This window comes from Monodelphis domestica, chromosome 5 (genome assembly GCF_027887165.1).
Source record: "Monodelphis domestica isolate mMonDom1 chromosome 5, mMonDom1.pri, whole genome shotgun sequence".
In the NCBI taxonomy this organism is placed as follows: Eukaryota; Metazoa; Chordata; class Mammalia; order Didelphimorphia; family Didelphidae; genus Monodelphis; species Monodelphis domestica.
The window spans coordinates 220,132,932-220,155,805 of record NC_077231.1 but is presented as its reverse complement, the minus strand read 5'-3'; the positions used below and the strand labels follow the sequence as shown (position 1 = coordinate 220,155,805).

At 36.5% G+C, this 22,874-nt stretch overlaps 1 protein-coding gene across 4 annotated transcripts in view; it reads left to right on the top strand.

The window, feature by feature from the left end:
* TPK1 (thiamin pyrophosphokinase 1) overlaps positions 1-22,874 on the top strand; it is a 437,448-nt gene that overhangs the window by 83,770 nt on the left and 330,804 nt on the right. For all 4 annotated transcript variants that reach the window (XM_016426210.2, XM_056799835.1, XM_007504513.3 and 1 more), the window contains exon 3: positions 9,745-9,819. In XM_016426210.2, coding sequence (XP_016281696.1) covers positions 9,745-9,819 — 75 coding nt within the window. The remainder of the gene's footprint in view (positions 1-9,744; positions 9,820-22,874) is intronic.

The following is a 22,874-nucleotide window of genomic DNA, read 5'->3' as shown; positions in this document are numbered from 1 at the left end:
TCAAAACTATAAAAAGAGAAATGTTGAGAATGGCCAGGAGGATGGTATAAGTGGAACAGCAAGATGGAAGGATGCTCCTTGTGAGGACAGCATGAGTGGAAAAGCTATTCCCCCAGATGACATCAGTCCTGGGGATTTTATACTCTTTACAACAGATGCTGTGCCATGGTGTGGACTTGACTAAACCCTCAGGCATTCAGTCAGGGGTTTGGTTATCTGACTGAGGTCTGCCTGGAAACACAGGGAGTGTAGGGAATGACCCTCACAAAAGATTTTTTGGTTTTGGGGAACAGACAGATGTCTGAGATGTAGCCTGTGTAAACCTTAAAATTTCTTAGACTTATGAATATTGGAAATTTCTGGAGGTGCATCTCTCTGTCTATCTTAAATCTAAAGGGAGGATCAAAGGAACACAATCATCTCAGGATGTCATTAGATGTTTTAGGCTAGGAGTCAGGAGGATGTAAGAGAGCAAAGGAATTTCCATGATAATTGTTTGCCTGAGTTTCTGGGGGTGCAATGCTCATGTCATCTGGTCTTTCCTTATTCTTGAAGGGCTCATCATTATCTAGCCATGGGGCATTTGTTGTGAAGGAAACTTTAGGGCTAATGGGGGAATGATGACAAGAACAGTACAGTAGTATTCTAGGTTATACTCTTCTACCTTAGAGGTTACTTTTACTTTGTAGGTGTGAGGACTGAGACCAAACAAGGTAAAGCAGTTTTACTTTGTGACATCCAGGAAGCAAGTGGTGGAAGCAGGCTTTGAACCTAATTCCTGACCAGTCAGTGTCATAAATATAATTTTTGCTGTGTAGATGAGGCCTCATCAAGTTTAATTACAGATTGAATTCTGACTTTTTAAAGAAAGCAAACGGTATTCCTTTTAATTAAGCTTAGATACTTGCAGTATTTCCTGGAATTTAGATTCAGCCTTAGACACACCCCATACTTATACAATATACCCTTCTCAAATGTATTTTGGAAAAATAAAATAAAAGGTGCAAATGATGATGCTGGATCTTAAACAAAATTGTTTTGGAAATTGGATAGGCTTTTTGTTATGACCATATAGCTTCACAACTTGTCATGTAATAAGGGCACTTCTGTAAAATATTAATGATGTCAGATAAATATTTATAAGTCTTCTATAAGTGATCTTACACTGGAAGCAAGTCAGCAGGGTTCAATTAAAGCAGAATCTACATCTTAGAACTTTTAGTGTTCATTAAGAAAAATAATTTTGACTTAAAAACTGCCTTTTGGAGAATTAAAAAACTCTACAAAGGGTATTTAATAATGGACAATATATTTGGGGGATAGATAATTTAAAAGTGAAAATGAAAGTTGTGTGTCCAAGGACCTCAGCACTTGAATAGTGAGTTTTCAAAAAAATGCAGTTTCAATCACTCCTTGTATTTTAGGATACATTTGAGAATGGGTTGATGAAAGTAAGTATCTTGCTCACGTTTTTTTCCAGTGGTGGTCCTTACCCAGGGCTTTATATCAGTCTGTTTTCAGGAGATGGTAGCATTATAAGGAGAAAAGTCTGTGTTTTTTGAATCTCCAGAGATGTTACCAAGTCAGGGGAGTCTGTCACATTTGTCCTCCAGGCTCAGGCTCCTATAATCACACCTGTATGCATACAGATTTGATTTAAGAACCTTATATTGACTATATATTGAAGTGTTAACCCAAATTCTCTCTAGTAAATTCCAATAAAAGCTCTTGCTATTTATCATGGAGAACCTCCTGATTCTCAGGAGGACTGTAGTCACAGGAGAGACTTCACTACCATTCACCCACCTGAACAATGTGCACTTGGGGAAACCTCACAGCCAAAGGCCTTTCAAGCGAGTACAAAGAGAACTGGATTTCCTGGATTCATATACTGTTGCTATCTCTATAAACTTGGGCTAGCCACTTCCCTTATCTATAGAATGATAATACTCTCTACTATCTCCCAGGAACATGTGAGGAGCAGGACGTTAACAGAAAACAAATTTTACCTCAGTGTAAAAGCTTCTTAGAAATTGTCCAAAAATCACACACACTGCCTCCAGAGAGATTTCCTCTCTTTATAAGTCTTCAGATAAAATATGGGCAACTTTTTTTTAGGAATATAGAATAGGCTCCTTCTAACTCTTAAGATTCTGTGTAACTCTACATGTGGAATGCTCTTTGAAAGCATTAATTTATAAATACCAACTGTCATTGGATTCAGAGTACAAGGACATATACTCATGGGTAATAATGTAAAGACCAAGGAATTGGAAATAAGATGGCTTAAATTCCAATTTTGGCTTTGCTCCCTACTGTCTTTGGTCCAGTTGCTTCATCCCTATGGGTCTTGAATTCCTCCTCTGTAACATGAGGGGACTAGATTAAGTATCTAAGATTGCATCAGGTGCTGAAATTTTATGTTTTTGCACTATCATGAGGACAGTGACTCAGGACTTCCTGAGGAGTTCATTAATTTTTATCATGGAAATGTGTCACCTCATCATCTTTCATAGAATATTAATGACAAAGCAGCAGCATGTAAAGGAGAGGTCATTGGATTTGGAGTCAGAAGAGCCAGGTTTGGAGTCTGGTTTTGCCACTTAACACTTATGTGGACCAAGGTCCCATCTCTTAACCTCTGCCACCTCAGTTTCCTGATCTATAAAATAGGAGAGTTGGACTGATCTCTGATTCCCTTCCAGCTATAAATCTATAATGCTCTTACTCATGCTTCCTCAGGATCCTAATTATAAAACTCAAAATTATACTGTACCCCTGTCCTTGAGCTCCAGTATTGGCAAGCTCCATTCACCTATCACTCCTCCTTATCCTTGTAAACTGTCTGTGTGCTGAAGATGATGTGAAGATGTCACTCTACATGTCTTGCATTGACTCATCTTTGCTGTGTCTTTCTCAGTCCAAGGGACCATATTTGAATTAGTTTGACCCTCGGTGTTACCTCTTCTTACTTTAGAAGTACAAAGCTGAAAGGAATCTTTTATTGTAATCCCCCTTCATATTAAAGATGAAAAAACTGACCTCAGAGAGATGGAGTAAACTGCTCAAATTTATATACCTAAAAAGTGAATGATTTGATTATACTTATTCTAACATAACCACCCAGTATATAACCAACTTATATTTTCTCAAATAAAATGTGTATATTCATAATTTCAAGAGATACATTTATTCATCTCATTATTGCAAGTGAATTTTAAATTAAAATTTCCTTTTCTGAACAAAAATAACAAAATGGTTTGTATCCAACTGGCTGTGCATTTCTCTAATTTGTGCTCTTCAATTAATTACAAATTTAAAATGTTAAACCCTGCTGGTTCCTACATCCTTCTTTTTTGGCTTGCTGAAGACCCAGACAGGTCTTTATCTCTAATGATATTATTTAATTTATTTAAAATGAGTTTTCATCTCATGTTTTTAAGCAGTAGATGTCTCTGTAGTTCTTCCTAATACCCCATTTAACTAAGTAAAAGTGGGGGATAAAATAGCTTTTCTTGAGACTATCAAAGCCCTGTGGTTATTTTCTGCTGGAGTAATGCAGAACTGGGCCCCAAGCTCTATATTTTAGCCCTCCCTATTGATTTTGGACGTTTGCCTTATGATTCCCTCTTCCTCTCTCCATTCCATTCTTGATTAGGTTTGTTTAGACACAGCGAGGGCTTACCAAATGATGGGCACTTGTTTGTTAAGTTTAATATTTGGTAAAATAAAAGTAGAAGGTCAAGGTAGCCTTCACCTGACAACCTTTCCAAACCATTTTTCTGATTAGTACATAAAAAATTTATTGTAAGTGGAAAACTCAATAAAAATGCTTTTTCTTTACCCACTAGTTCAAATTATTGTCATAGAATTAGAGGGTATGAAGAATTCTTAGGAATGATGTAGCTGTGTCTCGACCTGAGGCATAAATGCTGGCTACAGTAGTGGTGTCAAACTTAAATAGAAATGAGGACCACTAAGGTATATAACTCTCTATAGGGGCTATTTGAAATGAACCACAAGAGGACCACAGGCTCACATTCTTTTTGAATTCAATTCAGCCCTTACTCTCATTTAAGTCCGTGTCTTCTCTCACCATCAATCCAGTATGCTTCATCATTTTTATGAATCTGCTAATTCAGTCAATTAGTAAACATATATTAAGCATCTACTATGTGCCAATTTCCAAAGAGGAAAACACTAAGGCGATGAAATTTTCCTGATAATTCCAAAGTTCACTTTAATTTAAGGAATTTTCTGTCATTTCTTTTGGATGCTTCTTTTCATTCTTCTGGATCATTTTTTCCTCAAACATTCCAGGAATGCTGTGTAAAGGTTTTCATTGCACAATTAGTCTTCTGAAGCTAATTGACAGTGGTATTTGAGAGTGGACTTCATTAGTTGAAATGCTCAAATAAGATCAAATGACAAATTGCTTAATATAGTGTCTAGTACATAGTAGTTGCTTAAAAAATACTTCTTCCTTTCCCCCTTTCTCTACTTGTTTTAGCAAAATGTGCATTTTAATAATTATAGAATACAGCTATAAAATTGTAAAAGATTTGAGAAAAATTATTTGAACCTACAAAGATAGCAGTATTCAGGGTTCATATTTTATGATCCTAGTTTTCTAAGGAAGAGGAAAAATTGAAAAAAAAATTGGGTCCCAATTATTTTCAGTTTGTCACAGATCCTTTCAGGGACCCTCTTTAAAGGGGGAAGGATTTGGTGACTGGTTGGGAATTGGCTAGAAGGATTAATGAGGGTTTATACAGTTAATCTCCTCTCATTTGTATTCTGAATAGTACCAGAAGTCTTTTTTTAGTAGGGAAGACTTTTTTTTTAACCCAGACAAGAGGGGAAAAAAAGACCAGAAGATTGCTAACTTAATAAATTGAAAATGAAAATGTAGATCGACTGCTAGCATAGAAAGTTGACTTGGGTCGAGAGGGCAGAAAACATAGTCTGTACATTCAGAAGCCAATTGTTTCTGTTGCTTCCAAAGTCTGTTGGGCAGTTTACTGTGATTTTGAGAGGGAATCAACTATAATTTTCAGGATTGTAGTCAAATTTAAAAATTGAATCCTTTATTAAGTGTTAGATATATGCCAACCTTAAGGATTAAGACTTTGAAGGGAGACTCTCTATAGCCATTTACAAGTAGAAAGAATATGGGTGGCACAGCTGTCAAAATGTCAAGACCAATGTGACGAACTGCCATTTTTTCCCTAGCACTTCATATTGAACTCTGCCACTTTACATCTATTTGTTAGTAAGTGATTGATTTTCCTAATTGACTCCTGTCAGTTTACACTGGTCTAGGTCAGCATGGCAGAGCAAGGCTGTTGGGAGAAGGTATTTGAACTCTTGTTAATTGGACTCTCTAGTGTCATTTTACTAAGAGAAAGAACTTGGCTGTATTTGTTCAATGAGGGTAAAGTGAGTTAGTGTTCCATGAGAAAGAGAATATGGTTAAGCTCATTAAAAGTAAGGGAAAAAAGCATTTTTTTTTGTTTTTTCTTCATACTTTATATAAGAAAGCTGAAAACATTCCTCATTTCTTTTCTCTTCCTAATTACCAATCCCTGTGTCATTTTCTCAGTTCTTACCTTCCTGTTGCTTATTCCCTTTTTAGATTCAATCATGCTTTACCCTTCTGGCTCTCCTCCTACCTCTGTGACTGTTCTGTCTCCTTTCCTGCTTTCTTCTCTTCCTCCTACCCCTGGAATGGAGCCATTCTTTAAATTCTGACCTTGGTACTCCTCTCTGCCTTGTTGATTCAGCTCACCCAGCTGAATCACTCAATCCAGCCATCATCTCTTTAGTGGGGATGACCTAAGTTTCTTTCTAAGTCTGCTTCCAGATCTCTTCTTATATTTCCCAACTCCATACTGAATGCTGTTAGTTTGTTTTTCTGGTTTCTATTCATCTGTACCATAGCAAAATAGATTTAGAGTCTTAAGGGACCTTGTTGAGTTCAACTGCCTGTGGTAGAGTTAAAAGTGAGACAGTATAAATATCTCCACCTGGATGTCCTATAACACTTTTAACTCCCTATATCCAGAACCAAATTCATTATCTCCCTCCCTTTTCCCCTTTTGTTATTGAATAGCTATTCTTTCTGACATCTATTTCTGTGGATGACACTGCTGTTTTATTAAGGGGCTCAGAAATCAATCATCTCTCCTCCAATTCTGCCATAATTCAGTCAGTTGCCAAATCCTTTACATTCTACCTTTACAAAGTTTTTCACATCCTTCTTTTCTCTTGATCCTCACAAATACCTCCTTAAGAGGATAAGGAGAAGCAGCTCATTTTGTAAATGACAGAATTAAGGCTCAGAGTGGCTAAGTAGTAAAATTCCAAACCTTAGGTGTTTTCCATTACACTATCCCTTTTCTCTGATAATCCATTTTCCACACCACTATCAGATAAAACTTTCTAAAGCACAACCCAGCATTCCTCTCTTCCTACACAAAAAGCTTCACAATTCTATCTTGATTTCTCAACTTGATTTCACAACCCCCTTAGCCTGAAATTGAATCTACTTTTAGATACAAGCAACCTCTGATATCATCTCCTACTATTCTAATAATAATAATAATGATGATAGTTAATGTTTATATAGGTGTGCCAGGCCATTTTAAGAATTTGATTTTCAGGAGCAATCCTGGGAAGTAGGTACTATTATTATCCCCATTCAATAGATGAGGAAACTGAAGCAAATAGTAACTTGTCCAAAGTTCACATATATAGCTAAGGTGTATCTGAGGCTGAATTTGGATTCATATCTTCCTTACTCCTGATTGGAATTCTGTGCACAAGCACTGTTTCCTTGGTCTTTTGAGTGTGACACCAAAATTTTAGGGGAAGACTCCAAGTGTGTTGGGTGGACCTCAAAGAGAGAGTTATGGGAAGAAATGAATTACCTCTTCACTATTAAAAGGAGTAGCCACATTGATAAGATCATGAATTCATCAACATGGGACTTACCTTATACCTCCTAGATTTTAAGGGACTTGATCTTTTCCCATCTCCTTTAAGGCCATGTAAGTGCTCAAAAATATTTTTGCTAAATTCAATTTAATTGTATTTTTTCTCCCCTGAGAAGTTTATTTCTCAGTTTTATGACATGCTTCTAAGAAGTATGGGTTGGACTTGTGAGAACAAATAAGTAATTTATGTTAATTTTTGTGATACAGATTTTATGACATTAGAATTCTTAAATTGGATTAATCCAAATCAATATGGTATTTTTGACCATGTGGAAGGCCATGGTTGTGTTGATGACATTAATTATGAAGGATAGAGGAATTCTCCCAAACAGTGGAAGTAATACTGGATCTGGAGCAGTAGACTCAGGTTCAATTCTTTCTGCTGTCATTATCTATGAAACGTTGATCAAGTTGCAACCTCTTTTTTCTTATCATGATGGGGTTAAATTAGGTGATCTTTGGAGATTTATGCTTCTAAACCACATATATATGTGTGTATATATGTGCATGTACATACAAATATATGTGTGCAAAACTAGTCACATTAAATTTTTGTTTTCCCATTGCACAAAAAAGTTATGTTCATACTACTCAATAGTCTTTTAATTGTGCAATAATATTATGCCTAAAATACCTCAGTAAGCAGAATACTAATCATTATCAGAGCCTTTGGTGAATTGCAGTCTTTTTCTGGCAGAGGGGCTTGCCTGAGATTGATGGCTACTAACTGATCAGGGGGTTGGTTGCTGAAGTTGTGGCAATTTCTTCAAATGAGACAACAATGCAGTTTGTTTTCATGATTGACTTTCCCTTTAACTTGAATCCTTAGAGTCCTTTGTAGCATTATTCTTTGGTCTAATTTCTACATTGTGTCTCACAGAGGAGAGAAGCCCAAGGATAGGGAGAGAGAAGGAGAATGTTAGGTAGAGTCAGAACCTGTTCATAACATTCCAAAACAATTACAATAATAACATTAGAGATCTTTCAGCACAGGTCACCAAAATTGGTACAATAATAATAAAAAAGTTGGAATTATTGCAAGAGTTGCAAGTGTGACATAGACGTGAAGTGAGGATCCATAGGCTTGTTCTACTTTGGATTGCCACAAACTTGCCAAAACACCATAGTATCAACAAAAGTGCAGTAAAGTACAATGAAACAAGGTTTCCCCATATAGCACATGGAGTAATGAGTCCCCCTTGTGGAAAATTCATCATATTTGAACAAAGCTCCCTTTTCACACATTTCAAGTTTCTAGGATTCAAGTGTGGTCGAATGTGTAAACCATTTCCATACATACATTTTCATTTCAAAGATTGCTGTCAATGATCCAGGGTGTCCTGCTATGTTTTTGCCAGGGCCATTGGAGCACTTGAGTTCTGGGGTGTTTGAGCAAACTACTAAAGCTTGTTAATGTCAACTGGACAAATAGCCTTCTTAGTATCTCTCAGCTGGAAGTCAACAACCACCAGTACTCATCTCACCTACTCAGAAAGTCACAATCTCCTTTTGGAGAATAGCTTCCTATTCATTAGCTCCAAGTGTGCTGTAAGCCTCTTTCTTTCCATTTTCCCCTCATATTTTCCCTTCCTTCTAATAACTTCTTGACATGCAGTTCAAATTTTCCTCTTCCCTGACACAGCCAGGTGGTTCTGTGGTTAGAGATCCAGACCTAGAGTCAGGGGGTCCTGGGTTAAAATCTGGCCTCAGACACTTACAGTAGGCAAGCCATTTAAGCCCAAATTCCCTAGGCTTTACCACTCTTCTGTCTTGGAATACACTGTATTAATTCAAATGTGGAAGATTTAAAAAAAAAATTAGATTTTTAGTCTTTAGGCTTTAGATTCATTTTTCTTTTTACTAAGAAATGTTTTTTTATTTTTCTATTTTTCTAGGAACCCTTCATGTTCTCTGTTTACCTAGAGATTGGAGGATTACCATCTCTCCTTGGAGGGCCTTTTGCTTACTCTTAGAGCGTGCCTAAAAATTATATAGCTGTGGGGGCAAGATGAGCACCCCACATTTCTATTTCTTCATTTTCTGCTCCCAGCAAGCATGATCATTGTTTAAGGGACATTTTTATGAACAGAAGTTTCCTTTCTTTTAAATGGAGAGGAAGGAGTAGATTGGTATTAATGTCAAGTATTTAGCAATCTTGATATCTTCCACAATGAGGCTTTTAACACTTTTTAAGAAAGTGCTTAATAAAATTTTAGTTAGTAAATTTTTATTAAGTTTCAAAATTTCTTGTTGTCTTTGGCTTTTCTCTGTCTGACCATCACAAATATTAGAATAATAGAATGGTAGAACAAGGAAACAAAATTGATAATTAAAACTTTAATTAAAAGGCTCATGAGGTTTCCCATGAGAAAAGAGGCTTTTGAGAAGTGTGGGCAGGAAACTGTTTGGCTTCTAGACTGAATAGACAATCTATAGTTACGGTAATTATGAACACAGGAACATAGAGAATCTGGCTTTCAAAACAAACAAGAATTTAAATATTTAAAAATTTTAATTTTTATAGCTGGACTGAAAATATAAAACTAAGATTCAAGTAACAAGGGGAAAATATTTCATAGCATAGTGGATCCATTTAATCTTTGGTGCCTTTTAAAATAAAAAAAGAAATCAGTTGTAGCTTCTTGATGATTGTTTCTTTTTGATCAGATGATAAATTATTTGAAATGGAAGATATTAAGATGAAAATGTTTTTTTCCTCATCATTTTATTTTTTTCTGCCTCTCCCTAGGAAATTTGAAGTATTGCCTATTGATCCTTAATCAACCTTTGGACAGAAGTCAATTTCATCATCTATGGAGTAAAGGTAATCATTTGGTTTGATTACTGAATGGTATGCTTTTTTCAAAATATGGGAATATATTCGAACCTGAATAGGTCATTAAAAAGTGAATTTGAAAATTAACTCAATGTCCTGTGGATGCCATTCAAAAGGCATCTTAGCAAAAGGATCTTATTATAAAGCTGTTTCATCTCTAAAACACTGTCATAGCATGGAACCTAATGATATTATTTTATCAAAGCATTAGGCTACTATATTCTACAGTTCCTAACTAGAACACCTAATGAGATGGATTCAAATGGAATTGTTTTTGGCAAAAATACAAGCCAAAAAAAAAACAAAACCCAAACCCAACATTTCACATTTGATGACTTCAAAGTATAAGATTTTATAACTGGAACAGACACACGTGCATTGGTGCATTAGGTTTCCTTTAGAGATTAGGGGGGGAAATTGACAATGAAATTATTCTATATACTTGGCTGCCTCTTTTCCCCGGAGGCAGATCAATATATAAAGTGAAGTTAAAGAAAATATGAGAGAATTTTATCTACCATTCCTTACCGTGCTATTTGTATAAGACTACCAATTTTAAGAGAGATTATCTGATAGTTTGTAGAGTCTCAAAGAAATTTTGGATCCCTCTTCAAAAATGGACTTGAAAAGTCATTTATGCTTTTACATGGTTTAGAATATCTTGAGTTAAAAGAGAGGATTCTTTAATCTTCTCCTGCTGTCGAAGGCTTTTTGATCTATCCATTGGATTCCACAGCCCTAATATGTGCAAGCCACCATGCTAGACACCTGGGGTATAGCTATGGATATGATGTTATACAGAGTTTATATCTTGGTAGCTATACTCCACTCAAAATACTGCTCTGATACCTCACTTGGCATGGAGGCTGTCCTGGATTTTTACAATTTGAAACAATAGAACATAATCTTTGGATGATTTCACTAATATTGAAAGATTTCAAGTGTCAAACTTCATTTACTACTGGAAGAACAGAAAGTGAAGGTAGCTCTCATATCAGAATTAGAGGTTCAGTTTGATTTTGTTTAGCCTCTTTGTAGGAATGCTTATAGAAAAACTGTCATGACTCCTTTGTTGTTGCTTTTGTAGTTTTAAAACTGGAAGGAACTCTAGACATTTTCTACTTCATGCCCTTCATTTTGCTGATGAAGTCACATTAAATTAATAATGAAGTAATAACTTGCATTTATTTTATACTCATTTTACCCTCTCATTAACACCATAGAGTATAAGCTATTAATGTTTCCATTTTACAGACGCGAAAACTGAGTTTAAGAGAGGTTAAAAGACTTCCCCAGGATCACAAAACTGATATCTGCATCACATTTTAAATGTACATCTTCCTGACATTCCAAGGCACTGCCCACTCTACCATTATCTTCTCAGTCCATGATCACTCAGACCACTCAGACTCAAATCCAGGATCTGAATCCAAGTTCTCTTCCTAAATATGATGTTTCTTTCACTATACCATGCTGGCTTTCCTACTGGCAATCCACAAATTAATGAGTTTTTTCTGATTAAAAGGGGTTCAATTTTTTAAAGAATATCATCAAAAATGTATTAATAGATTTAGTGTATATTATTTGTAAAATGAAGCCATGTTCACAGAGAATATTTCATTCCCTAAGCGTTTGGATGCTGACTTATAAAGATATTTTATTTCACCAATTTTATGTAATAAATTATATGTGATAAATAAGTTTTCTGAAGTTTTCTGATCCAAACTGTTTCCCTACCTCCCTTCCCATACCTGGAGCTGGCAAACAATTAGATCTGGATTATACATGTATTATCATGTAAAACATATTTCTATTTTGTTCATTTTTGTAAGAGAATAATCATATTTAACCAAACCTCCAAATAAACTTTAGTGAAAAATTTCATGCTTTGATCGGTATCCAACTCTAACAGTTCTTTCTCTGCATTCTTTGTCATAAGTCCCTCAGAGTTGTTCTGAATCATTGTACCGGTGATAGTAGCTAAGTCTATCACAGTTGATCATTCCATAATATTGCTGTTACTGTGTACAATGTTTTCCTGGTTCTGCTTATTTCACTCATTAGTTTTTCCTGAAATCATCTGGTTAAGCATTCTTTACAGTCATATTCCATCACCAACATGTACCACAACTTATTCAGCCCATCTCCAAATGATGCACATCCCTTCGGTTTCTAATTCTTTGCCACCACAAAAAGTGCTGCTATAAATATTTTTGTACAAGTAGGATTTCCCCTTCTTTTTTTTTTATTAAATAGTTTCCTATGTTTTCATATTTCATTTTCTATCTCTCTCCTCTTCCCTTCTCCTTCCCAGATCTAATAAGTACTTCCATTAGGTTATACTATATCACTTATAGCTACTTCCATATTATTCATTTTTGCAAAAACCAATCTTTAAAAACCAAAACTCCAAATTATATATTCATATAAAGAAATGATGTCATTTGTTTTCTTCTGTGTTTTCCACAGTTCTTTCTCTTGATGTGGATAGCATTCTTTCTCATAAGACCCTTGTATTTTTCCACAATGTTTCAGTTTCTGTACACAATGTTCTCTTGGTTCTGATCCTTTTGCTCTGCATCAGTTCCTAGATTTTCTTCTAGTTCATATAGAAATCCTCCAATTCCATCATTCCTCACAGCACAATAATATTCTGTCACCATCAGATACACAATTTGTTTAGCCATTCCCCAATCAAGGGACACCTCCTCATTTTCCAATTTCTTGCCATTACAAGTAGTGCGGCTATGAATATTTTTGTACAAATATTTTTCATTGTTATTTCTTTAGGGTCCAAACTGAGTAGTGTTATTTCTGGATCAAAGGGTATTGTTAGGAGGAATTTCATTTATCTTTTTAGGAGCAGAAGTTTTAGGTCAGAGGAAGGTCTTAATTTGTATGCTGTCTCTGTAAAAGGCAGCAACAGACAGCTCTGACTGTCACTTTAAGAAGATGGAACAAACAGATCTTTTTTTCTTTAGGAAAAATCCATTAAACCAGTGAAGAGAGGAGTTAGGAACTCCATGTTGCTCTGGCTTCATTTGGAGAGGAGTTGGAAGGTGCTGGCTCTATCAGGAGAAATTAGCATGTCAATTTTAGAGTTTGATCTTTTATACTGAGTTGGGAAGAATGCAGTGACTAAGAGGTCAGTACCAACAGCAGGACCATCAGTTCCCTGGGAGAGGCAGTTTGACCCTTTGGACTTTAGAGGAGCTCTGAGCTGTTCAGGTTCACTCTCTGTCAAGGTCTCTCCGACAGTTGGCTTCTGGCAGCTTTGGGTTTTCAGATAAGAAATTAAGGAGGTTGAAAGAAAAGACTTATTAAGGTTAAGAAAGTTAGATAGAGAAGTTACTATCTTTCGCCAATTAGAGTAGCTCAGTTGAGGCCTGTTCCAACAGGCAAGAAGATTCTAGCTTTAGCATAAGGTGTTAATATAGGTGTAATAATAAAATCTAAGAACTATATTCTTCCTTTTGAGCTATAGGCATAGTAGTTAGAAGATAAGATATATATAATATATATATATATGTATGTATATATATTATATATATACTCTCCTAGATTCTATCCTTCTGTTTACTATCCAACCTCTACTATAAATAAATAAGGTTTGTGCCAAACTGCTTCAGGACATTTATCAACCGCCTGCACATACTTTAGCCCCCAACAACCATTTATAAATTAGGTTTTATATAACACCTTTAGTTTCAATATAACAGTAGGCATTCTTTTATAGCCCTTTGGGCACAGTTCTCAATTGCCTTCCAGAATGGTTGGACCAGTTCACAACTCCATCAGCAATGCATTAGTGTCCCAATTTTGTCACACCCCTTTGGACATTGACTTTAAATAAGTAAATGAGAGGCAAATAGACTTAGTATAACTTGTTCATATCCAGAATGCTAAAAGATATAGTCTTTAATGGTGATAATGTTCACTAATAATTAACATTTATCTAGTGTTGTAGAGTTATTAAGAAAAGAAGGAAACAGTTATTTGTTAAGTGCCTACTATGATGTACTAGGCACTGTGCTTACAAGCATCTTATTGGATCCTTATAACAATACTGCAAGGTAGTTACTATCATTATCCCCATTTTAAAGTTTAGGAAACTGAAGCCAACAGAGATGATACTCAGGATTGCTGCTAGTGTTGGAGGAATTCAAGTCTCCTGATGCCAGGACCAGTGCTGTCTCCACTGTACCACCTAGCTGCCAAACAACTATATTCTCACACTGGTTGCCCTATAAAATAGTATAATTTATTTTATCCCTATTTAACAGCTGAATAAATGAAGTTTCAGAATGTTTAGGTGATTGAGCTCAAAGCCACAAAAATAATTAAATATAGAGCTGTTAGTCAAACTTTAGTCTCTGTTCCCAAGGCCTTTCTTTACCTCTGAATGAAAAGACTAAGGTGATATGTTGTCTTTCCTATTGCTGGATTATTGGAACAGTGCAACTTCACATGATAAAAAGTGTTGATGACCTATATAATACCCTTCCCCTCTCTTTGAATTATGAGTGTTATGTGCAATTCCTAGTAGCTAGTATAGGATAAAGAGCCTTTTAAAATTAGTAATGACTTTTTCCTTGGTTTGGAGACATTTTTGTCCCTTTGAAATTTGTCCTTGTGAGTCTTTTCCCTCCAGTTTCCTCCTGATATCCCAGAACACATCTTTGCGTCTTCTCTTTTATTTCTCTTTAAATAATAAAGTATGTCATTAGAATTTATTTTTTTTATTTAATTTATTTTCAGGGCTTTATTGAAGGATATTTCTTTTTGTATAGAAAGCTTAACATACAGCATTTTACTCTTTGATACCAATATTATAATGGGGTTATTATGCAGCTAAATGGTGCTGTGGATAGAACTCTGGGGATCTAATGAGGTGTTTTGCAAACTTTGAGCACTAAATAAATGCTAGCTATTTTTTTTTTACTATTGCTTCTGCTACCTCTGTGTTTCATTACTAGATATCATGTCATTTTCTTCTAGAGAAAATTTTTGATTAATTTAACTTGATCAGGAAAGAATCCTGGACTTGAAGTCAGAAGATTAAAACATAAGTACTGCTTCTACTGTTCTCATCTCTATGGCCAAGATCAAGTCCCTTATCCTCTTGGGACTACAGTTTCTTTCTCAATAAAGTGGAAGTCATCATAATTCCATAATTAAGAGGCATGCTATCAGAATCAGTTGGTATCGTGAATAATTAAATGCTTTTTTAACCACTAAGCACTACATAAATATGAATGAAAGGATCATTATTATTATGAAAAACAACAATTAATAGGTTTCAGTAACTGGAATTCCAACTCTGTATTGTCACTTTTTGCCTTCTTTATAAATTTCTATGAATTCACTTAAATATTTGTTAAACCATTCAGGCCTATAAACGTGCTAAAGATATAGAGATGAAAAATTACTCTGAGATACCTAGTTGGTGCAGTGGTTGGAGTGCCAGGCCTGAGGTCAGAAAGGCTCACCAACCTGAGCTCAAATGTGGCTTCAGATATTTACTAGCTTTTTGACCCTGAATAGGTCACAATACATTTGCCCTAGTTTTCTCATCCTTAAAATGAACTAGAGAAGAAAAAGATGAACCACTCCACTATCTTTGCCTAGAAAACTCCAAATGGAATCACAAAGAATCAGATATGACTGAACCAAAAAAAAAAATTAGAGAAAAGGCCCTCAAGAAGCTCATATTCTATTGGGAGTGGTCCTTTCCCACTATTCCCCATTTTTGCTTCACCTGAATTTCCTACTATTTCTTGTACCTCTTACTCATTCTTTATATAAACAGTTGTAAAAGGAAGAAAAAAAACTTTGCAAAGCTAGTAATTTCTCAATTAAAGGTAATGTTCTGTGGAGTGATCTAAAGCCATGGCCATCCTCTTCTGAAAAAAGAAGTGGGGGAGATAGTTTCTCATATCTCTTCCCCCTTTTTTAATCAGAGTGGGAAGATGCTTTTCAATTATGTTTGCTGCCCTAATTATCTTTAAAGAACAAAAACATGTGGAGATCTTTATATGTGGTCAAGGTGAAGTTAATGAAATGAGTTAGTTTTGCTTAACCATGAAGTTGATCAGTTGTGATTGTGTCTCCTGAATAGTGTTCTTAGTGAAAGAAGGACTAGACAGGATTGACTAAACCAAATGTAGTTCCAGGGGACCTAAATAATGATTTCTGTGTCTGTTGTCCAGTGATGAACTTTATTCTTTCTCTTTGTTCTCACTGATGCACCCTTATTCCCTGGACCATGCTCCTGCTCTCAGATGAGTGCAACTTTGTCAGAAATGGCCTTTTTGAAACATTGGCATTTTCATTTTCAACGGTGGTTTTCCTTTCTCTGAAATTGTTTTGTTATTGAAAAGTAAAGGGCCATTCCCCATGGTGGACCATTTCTATTGAAGCACACAATTTATTCTGTTGGTATGTGGAGGACTTCTTGAGTAGCATGCTGTGGGGAAGCATGGTATAGGGAAACATTGAGGGGAATTCACTGTGTTCTCTTCCCAAAAGTACAGTGCCTACAGCAGTCTATAAAGGCATTTATTTCTAAGCCTGGCCCTGCTGTATAATCTTTGCAATGTTGTGTGGGATCAAAATCTATCATTCTAACTGTGTTAGATAAATAAAACTAAGCCTTTAGTGTTACTGCTTCAGGTCTTCACCACAAGTTGCTAAATAGCCCTTCCTCTGTGACAGGGTATTCAAAAAGCTATTAATTCTCACCTTATTGTTTTAAGAATGTGTCTTATTGAGTGAAGATGAGTCCTAGAAAAAGGCCTCTATAGGAAGCTGTTTATTGAGTTTTGAGTTTTTTGGGGGGTAGATTGGGGGAATAAAAATTAGAAGCTCTTTGTTGCATTACTGTTTTGGGAAATGGAATCCTATGGAGCCTTTAGACTTCAATAATAGTTGCTTTCAAGTATTTGGAAAGAAGCCTGCCAGTGGGCGAGAGCAGAAAATAAAATATGAGGGTATTATTGTTCTCTTTATTATTGCATTGGGAGAGCAGTTCCACTGGCTAGGTGAAATCCTGGCAAAATTTCCCTTAGTTCAGATTTTGATGGGGGTATTTGTAACAAACAGAAATAGGGATGGTCCTGAAGAAGTGCTTATTAGTGTTGTAATTTGAGATACGCAGAGAAAGAACTTCAGGGCACAGGACAAATTGAGTTGGGGGAAACATTAATTATGGATGTTCTCAAAAGAGCTAGACCTACAGCCAAGATCTGGGTGAAATTCTAGAGCTGGGTTCCCCAGTAAGGATTGATTTAATTATGTGCCTGGTTTTCTGGAATCCTTCTGATTGAGATGACATCGTTGTCCCATACCATTTGAATGCATGTAGTCCAGCAGTGACCCAATATTTTCTTAAGCCTGGACAATGCCAAGTTCTAGGGCATTCCTGTCCACCCTTTCCCTCTTGGCCCATGTTTCCACAATGCTTTTCAGGCTCTGGTAAGCTGGGAGCAAGCCCTTAGTCCAGAAACAACCCTTGAGTGTTTGGTATAGTTAGGCATAAGATCCTCCTTATAGAATTACCATGCTGACAGTATTTTTGTCATTTTTTTTTGCCTACTTTGCCATGCTGAACTTGTTTTTTGAGCACATTTCAAGTGAATACTCTGCCTGGGATCTGATGAGCAATTTGCATGTTTGGTTCAGGTCTATTGAGCAAAACTGTTATGTACAAGCTTCAGTCTCTGTAAATAAGGCTGGCAGAAAATATATGTGCCATTTTGAAAAAATAAAAAGAACATTTAAGGAGCTGCAAAAGGACCATATTAGTGTAAATGAACCTTTGAGATATTAGCTTAACAAAAATAAATCTTTCCTTTGGTACTTTCATTACCCTAAATTTATCCCTTTGCCTGCAATGGTGCCTCATCCAACCGCATGTCAAAAGACTTGATTCAGCTCTAAAAGGCTCTTTAAGGCCATTATTCTCATTGGACAGAAGAAGAAACTGAGGCAGACAGTTTACCTGACTTCAGGTGACATACATGGTATGTGACAGGTCTGAGATTTGAACTTAGATCTCCAGATTCCAAATCTAGCCCTTTGATATACATTCTACATTACTTGTGAGAGTCCAATGTCATGGGTAGAATAGACTACTCTTGACATCAACAATTGCTAGCCATGTAACCCTTGACAAATCTCTCTGTTTCTTTATCTTTGACATGGAGATTATTCTGGCTAATTTCTAGGCCTTTTGTGAAGGAAGCACTAAGTTAAGGCAAAGGTTTATCGATCAGAACTTTAAATTGTATTATGGGCAATAATTTTTTTATTTTGGCAAATTTGGTTTTCCACTTTGCTGCCCAACTTCCATTAGATTTTACTTGATAATTTGCTTTGCAGATAGTCATACTCTAATTCACAAATATGAAAAGGTGCTAGCAGTTTGGTGACCACAGTAGATAGAAAGGCAGGCCTGGACATGGGAGATGTTGGGATCAAATCTAGCCTTCCTAGCTATGTGACCCCATACAAATTACTTGACACCAATTCCTAGCCCTTACCTCTCTTCTCCATTGGAACCAATACTTAGGATCAATTCTAAAACAGAATGAGTTTTAAAAAAAGATACTAATTCTGCTCTATACCTTTTTATATTATTCTATTTCCACCAAAGCCCAACTCCATATGAGTTTTCTAGATTGCAAACTAGAGGGCAGCAGCTTCATGTTTTATTTAAACTAGTAGCTCTTCAATTTCCGTTGAGTTAGATTTTCTTCTAATTCCCTAAACTCTTTCAGAAAGGAGGAACCACTTCAATTCAGCAGACATTTATTAAACAATTATAAGATGCCCTGAAGGAGCTTATTACTTCTAATTTTTGTTGTTCTGTCATTTTCAGTTGTGTCTGACTCTTCATGGCCCCATTAAGGGCTTTCTTGGCAAAGATACTAGAGTGGCTTGCCATTTCCTTCTCAAACTCATTTTACAGATGAGGAAACTGAGGCAAAGTTGTGACCTGTCCAGTGTCTAATAAGTATTTGAGGCCATATTTGAACTCAGAAAGAGATGTTTCCCTTAGTCCAGCCCTGATCCTCTGTCCATTAGGCCATGTAGCTGCCCTGTACTCTCTCACAGTGGAAGACCCAATATGGAAGCGAGGAAAGTGAGAAGGTGACCAAGGGAGTCTTAAAGTCTAAGAGAGCTACTGATGGAAGAGAAATTGTTGAAGGACTTGGAAATAAAGTTCCTCCCTTCTAAACCTCCATTCACAGGGTATAGAACCAAAAGGTGTTGAATACATGTAAGAGAAGCTGAGCCAGTATGCATGAGGATGAGATTTCAGCTTCTTCCGAGAGAAAGTCTTGAAACCAAGGAGAGAATCTGATGGAGAACAGAGAGAGCCCCTTGTTCCACCATGCTTCTCCTGTACCAGATTTCTATTAGTATCACCCAAAAATGTCTTCTGCTTCAATTCCAGCAAACATTAGTTCAGTTGTGTTTTAGCTAAATGGTCACACCTTGGGCCTTGCCACCACTAATAACTGTTCCATCTCAAAGATCTTGAAAATCAGAGTCCTTCCTTCTGCCCTCTAAACTCTACCGCTCATAAAAAAATAAGCTCTAATTCTCAATTTCTGCTGCCTCTTACTTGCTAGGTCTAACTTTTTTTTTTACCTTTTGTAACCATTTTTATAGGAGAGTTTCATCTTCCATTCAGTTATTTTTTTGTTTACTTCCATTACCCAAACACTATATTTCTTCATATTCGATTGTAAACTCCTTGATATTTTTCATCTTTGTCTCTTTAATGCACATAATTGCTTGTACATAATGAACAATGACTATTTCTTGAATTGAATTCTCTTAGGTCTCATGGGTAACATGAGAAGCACCCTGGCATAGTGACTGCAGAGCCCGTCTTTATCAGGAAGCTCTGGATTCAAGTCTCACCTTTGATATGTATAGGTTATATATATAGGCTATATATAGACTCTGCTCAAGTCACTTAATGTTTCAAGTTTTCAGGGAACTCTCTTAGATTATAAATTGCCCAAAAGGTGCCATCCCCCATTCATAGAGGGAGTTTCCTTACTTGGGAGTTCCCTTCCAGAGGATGTTAGTAGAATCACAGGTCTAGTTTTAAGCCTGTCCTTCATAGTAGTCAGTGATAAAACATTTTAGAGATTCCCTGAGTAACCAGTCTGTAGTCTGTGGCATCACTTGCTTTGAAAATGAGCAAGAAAGTATTCCTTTCCAATTAAACTAGTACAAGTGACTCTGGGTAGAGGCTTGAGCCAAAACAAAAACGTCTGGATGTTAGGTATTCAGTTTGCCCTCCTATTCCAGGATATCTTGACCTCATCAATTTGGATATTACCTCTAAAGATGTCAGCAAGGCCCAATGGAGTGGGAGCACCAAAGTTGCATGAAGCCTCCCTCCATTTCTCTGGTTAAGTAATCTAGTGAGCTATTACTTTAAGAAAGAAAGGACGTGATTTGGTCTTTTAAGATACCTTTCTTCTGAGCAAGGCACAAATAGTAGCCCAGTTGACTCAGGGAATTTAACCAACTATCAATCAATGGATAAATATTTATGAAGTACCTACAATGTGCCAGAGTCTATGAGAAGGTATTCACTGCCCAGCCACCAGTTTGGGGTACTATGGCTGTCTTTTGTCTCCTTAAAGTCTTCCACCAGAATGCTACTTGCTCTATTATGAAATGACTTTTGATAGTCACAGGATTTACTTGAAGAGGTTTCCCTACTGAGGTATTACTAAGCTGAAAAGGTATTAAATACAACAAAACCCTTTGTCTGCCATAGGATCATATGATCATTGGTTTCAGAGGTATATGGAACACATAGAGCACCATCTTGCCCCAGGTGAAGAAATTCAGGTCCAGAATGGGATGGTGACTAGTCCACTAGTCCAATAACTAACTGATAAATAGCAGAACCAGAATTTGAAACTTTATTCCCTGTGTAAAAATTTTGGTCTTTCGCCAATATGCCACAGCTGCTTGTCACTTGAGGGCAAGCTTAGGGACAGACAGTTACTAAATAATCCTTTACCAAATTGGTTTCCTGATTAATTTCTTCTATAAAAAAGCCAGACTGCAGCTGTTCCTTGGTTAGGTACACTAGGTCCAGGTTATGGACATTACAGCTGCAATTTTAGAATAATTTCTCAAATCCAACTTTGCTAAATCCAGCCCTTTCTCTGTCCTAACAGTTCCTGTTTTCTCTGAAGTATTGGACACTACTGATCACCTCCTCCTTGATCATATTTCCTTTCTAGGTTTTTGTGACTCTTCAGGTTCTCAGAATCTGTCTAATTGTTCTTTCTTTGACTCCTTTGCTAATTTTTTCATCTATGTCATACCCACAAAACATGATTGTCCCTTAAGACTGTTTTGGACTCCCTACTTTTTACTATCTCCTCATCTCCCAAGAGTTTATCTATGATCTTTCTGCAGATGATTCCCATATTTATATATCCAATCCTTATCTTTCTTCTGAACTACGGACTAGCATCACCAAAGATCTTTGTAACATCTCAAATGTGATGTTCTAGAATGAAACCTGAATTCAGTATGGCTCAAACTGGACTCATTAACTTTCCTTACAGTTTTCCTCTACTCCAATTAGAATGTCTATTCCTCACAAGCATAAAAAGGTAATCATTACAATTTCTCCTTTAAAAATTTTTTTCAATTGATGAGAGCACCAACATCTTAGTCACCCAGGCTCAGTCTAGATGTCATCTTCAAATCCTCCCCCTCTCTCACCTTTTACTTCAAATATATTGACAAATGAAATATCTATATATTGCTTCATCTCTTCACATAGCTACAACTCTAGGTCAAGTGCTCATCTCTCACATGGACTCTAGTAGGGGCCTTTTAACTAGCTTCCATGACTCAAGGCTCTCCCCATCCCAGACCAACTGTTGTTGTCCAGCCAAGGCATACCATTCTCCTTCTCAATGATTTTGGTGGCTCTGGGGTCCAATATGAACTCCTGATATAACCTGAATCCTCCTTGTCTTGTCTTCCTTCTATACATTTTAGGATGGTTACATTAACCCACTTGAAGTTTCTCAAACCCAGCACTCCATCCACTCTCCTTGCACTTCCATGCTTCTTGTCTTCCATGTTTGAAATGTCTTAGCTCCTCACCTCTGCTTCTGGCTTCATCCAACACTCAGCTCAATCCTCCTACTTTGTTTTTTTTCCTCACAGTGCCTTATCTTCCCATATTAGATTCTATCTGCTCTCTTCAATTTGATGTATACTTATTTCTATAATTTCTTTCCCTCTACTCCAATTAGAATGTCTATTTCTCAAAGGCATAAAAGGTAGTCATTTCTTCATATCCCTAGGGCATGGCACAGTGCTTGGCACCCAGCAAGTACTGTTAGCTGGAGAGCAAACCCCCAAACCTGAAATAGTTTTAGAAAGAGCAAGGTGAATTAATTAATTCTAAGAGTTAATATTAATATCATTAATCCCTTACTGCTCCTTAGAACCAAGGGTTCAGCTCTCTAAACCAGATATGTGTTTCACTGATTCCCTCTATCCTCTTTTACAATAGTCAAGTGGATCGAGAACGTAGATCTTTCACCATGGACTTACTTCTGATTGCATGAAGATGGGACCTGCTAGTAGACTGGGTACAGTAGCCACTATCAAAACTAAACCAGAAAAATGCTCAGCTCTATTTGCCTCAGTTATGCAGAGCCTAAAAAGGCAGAAGTTCAACTATAGTAGTTGGTAAGGTGATGCAATGTTCTGATATCTGTACACAGATCATATGACTGGCTATTGTTTGTGATTGTTTTTCTTTTTCTGTTGGAATCCCTAAAGAAGCATGGTAGACTGATCATTTCAACAAAGTGAGTGGTGAAACCAGAGAATAAGATCATGAAACTTTTGAAACGAGTGGGATTACTGTTCCCATTCTGAAGCAGCAATATCTATCCGCTCGACATCCAAATAGGTCATCCTTTTAACCTTCCTAGTTATTGTCATGTAATAGAAAAATAAATCAAATATATGCAGTG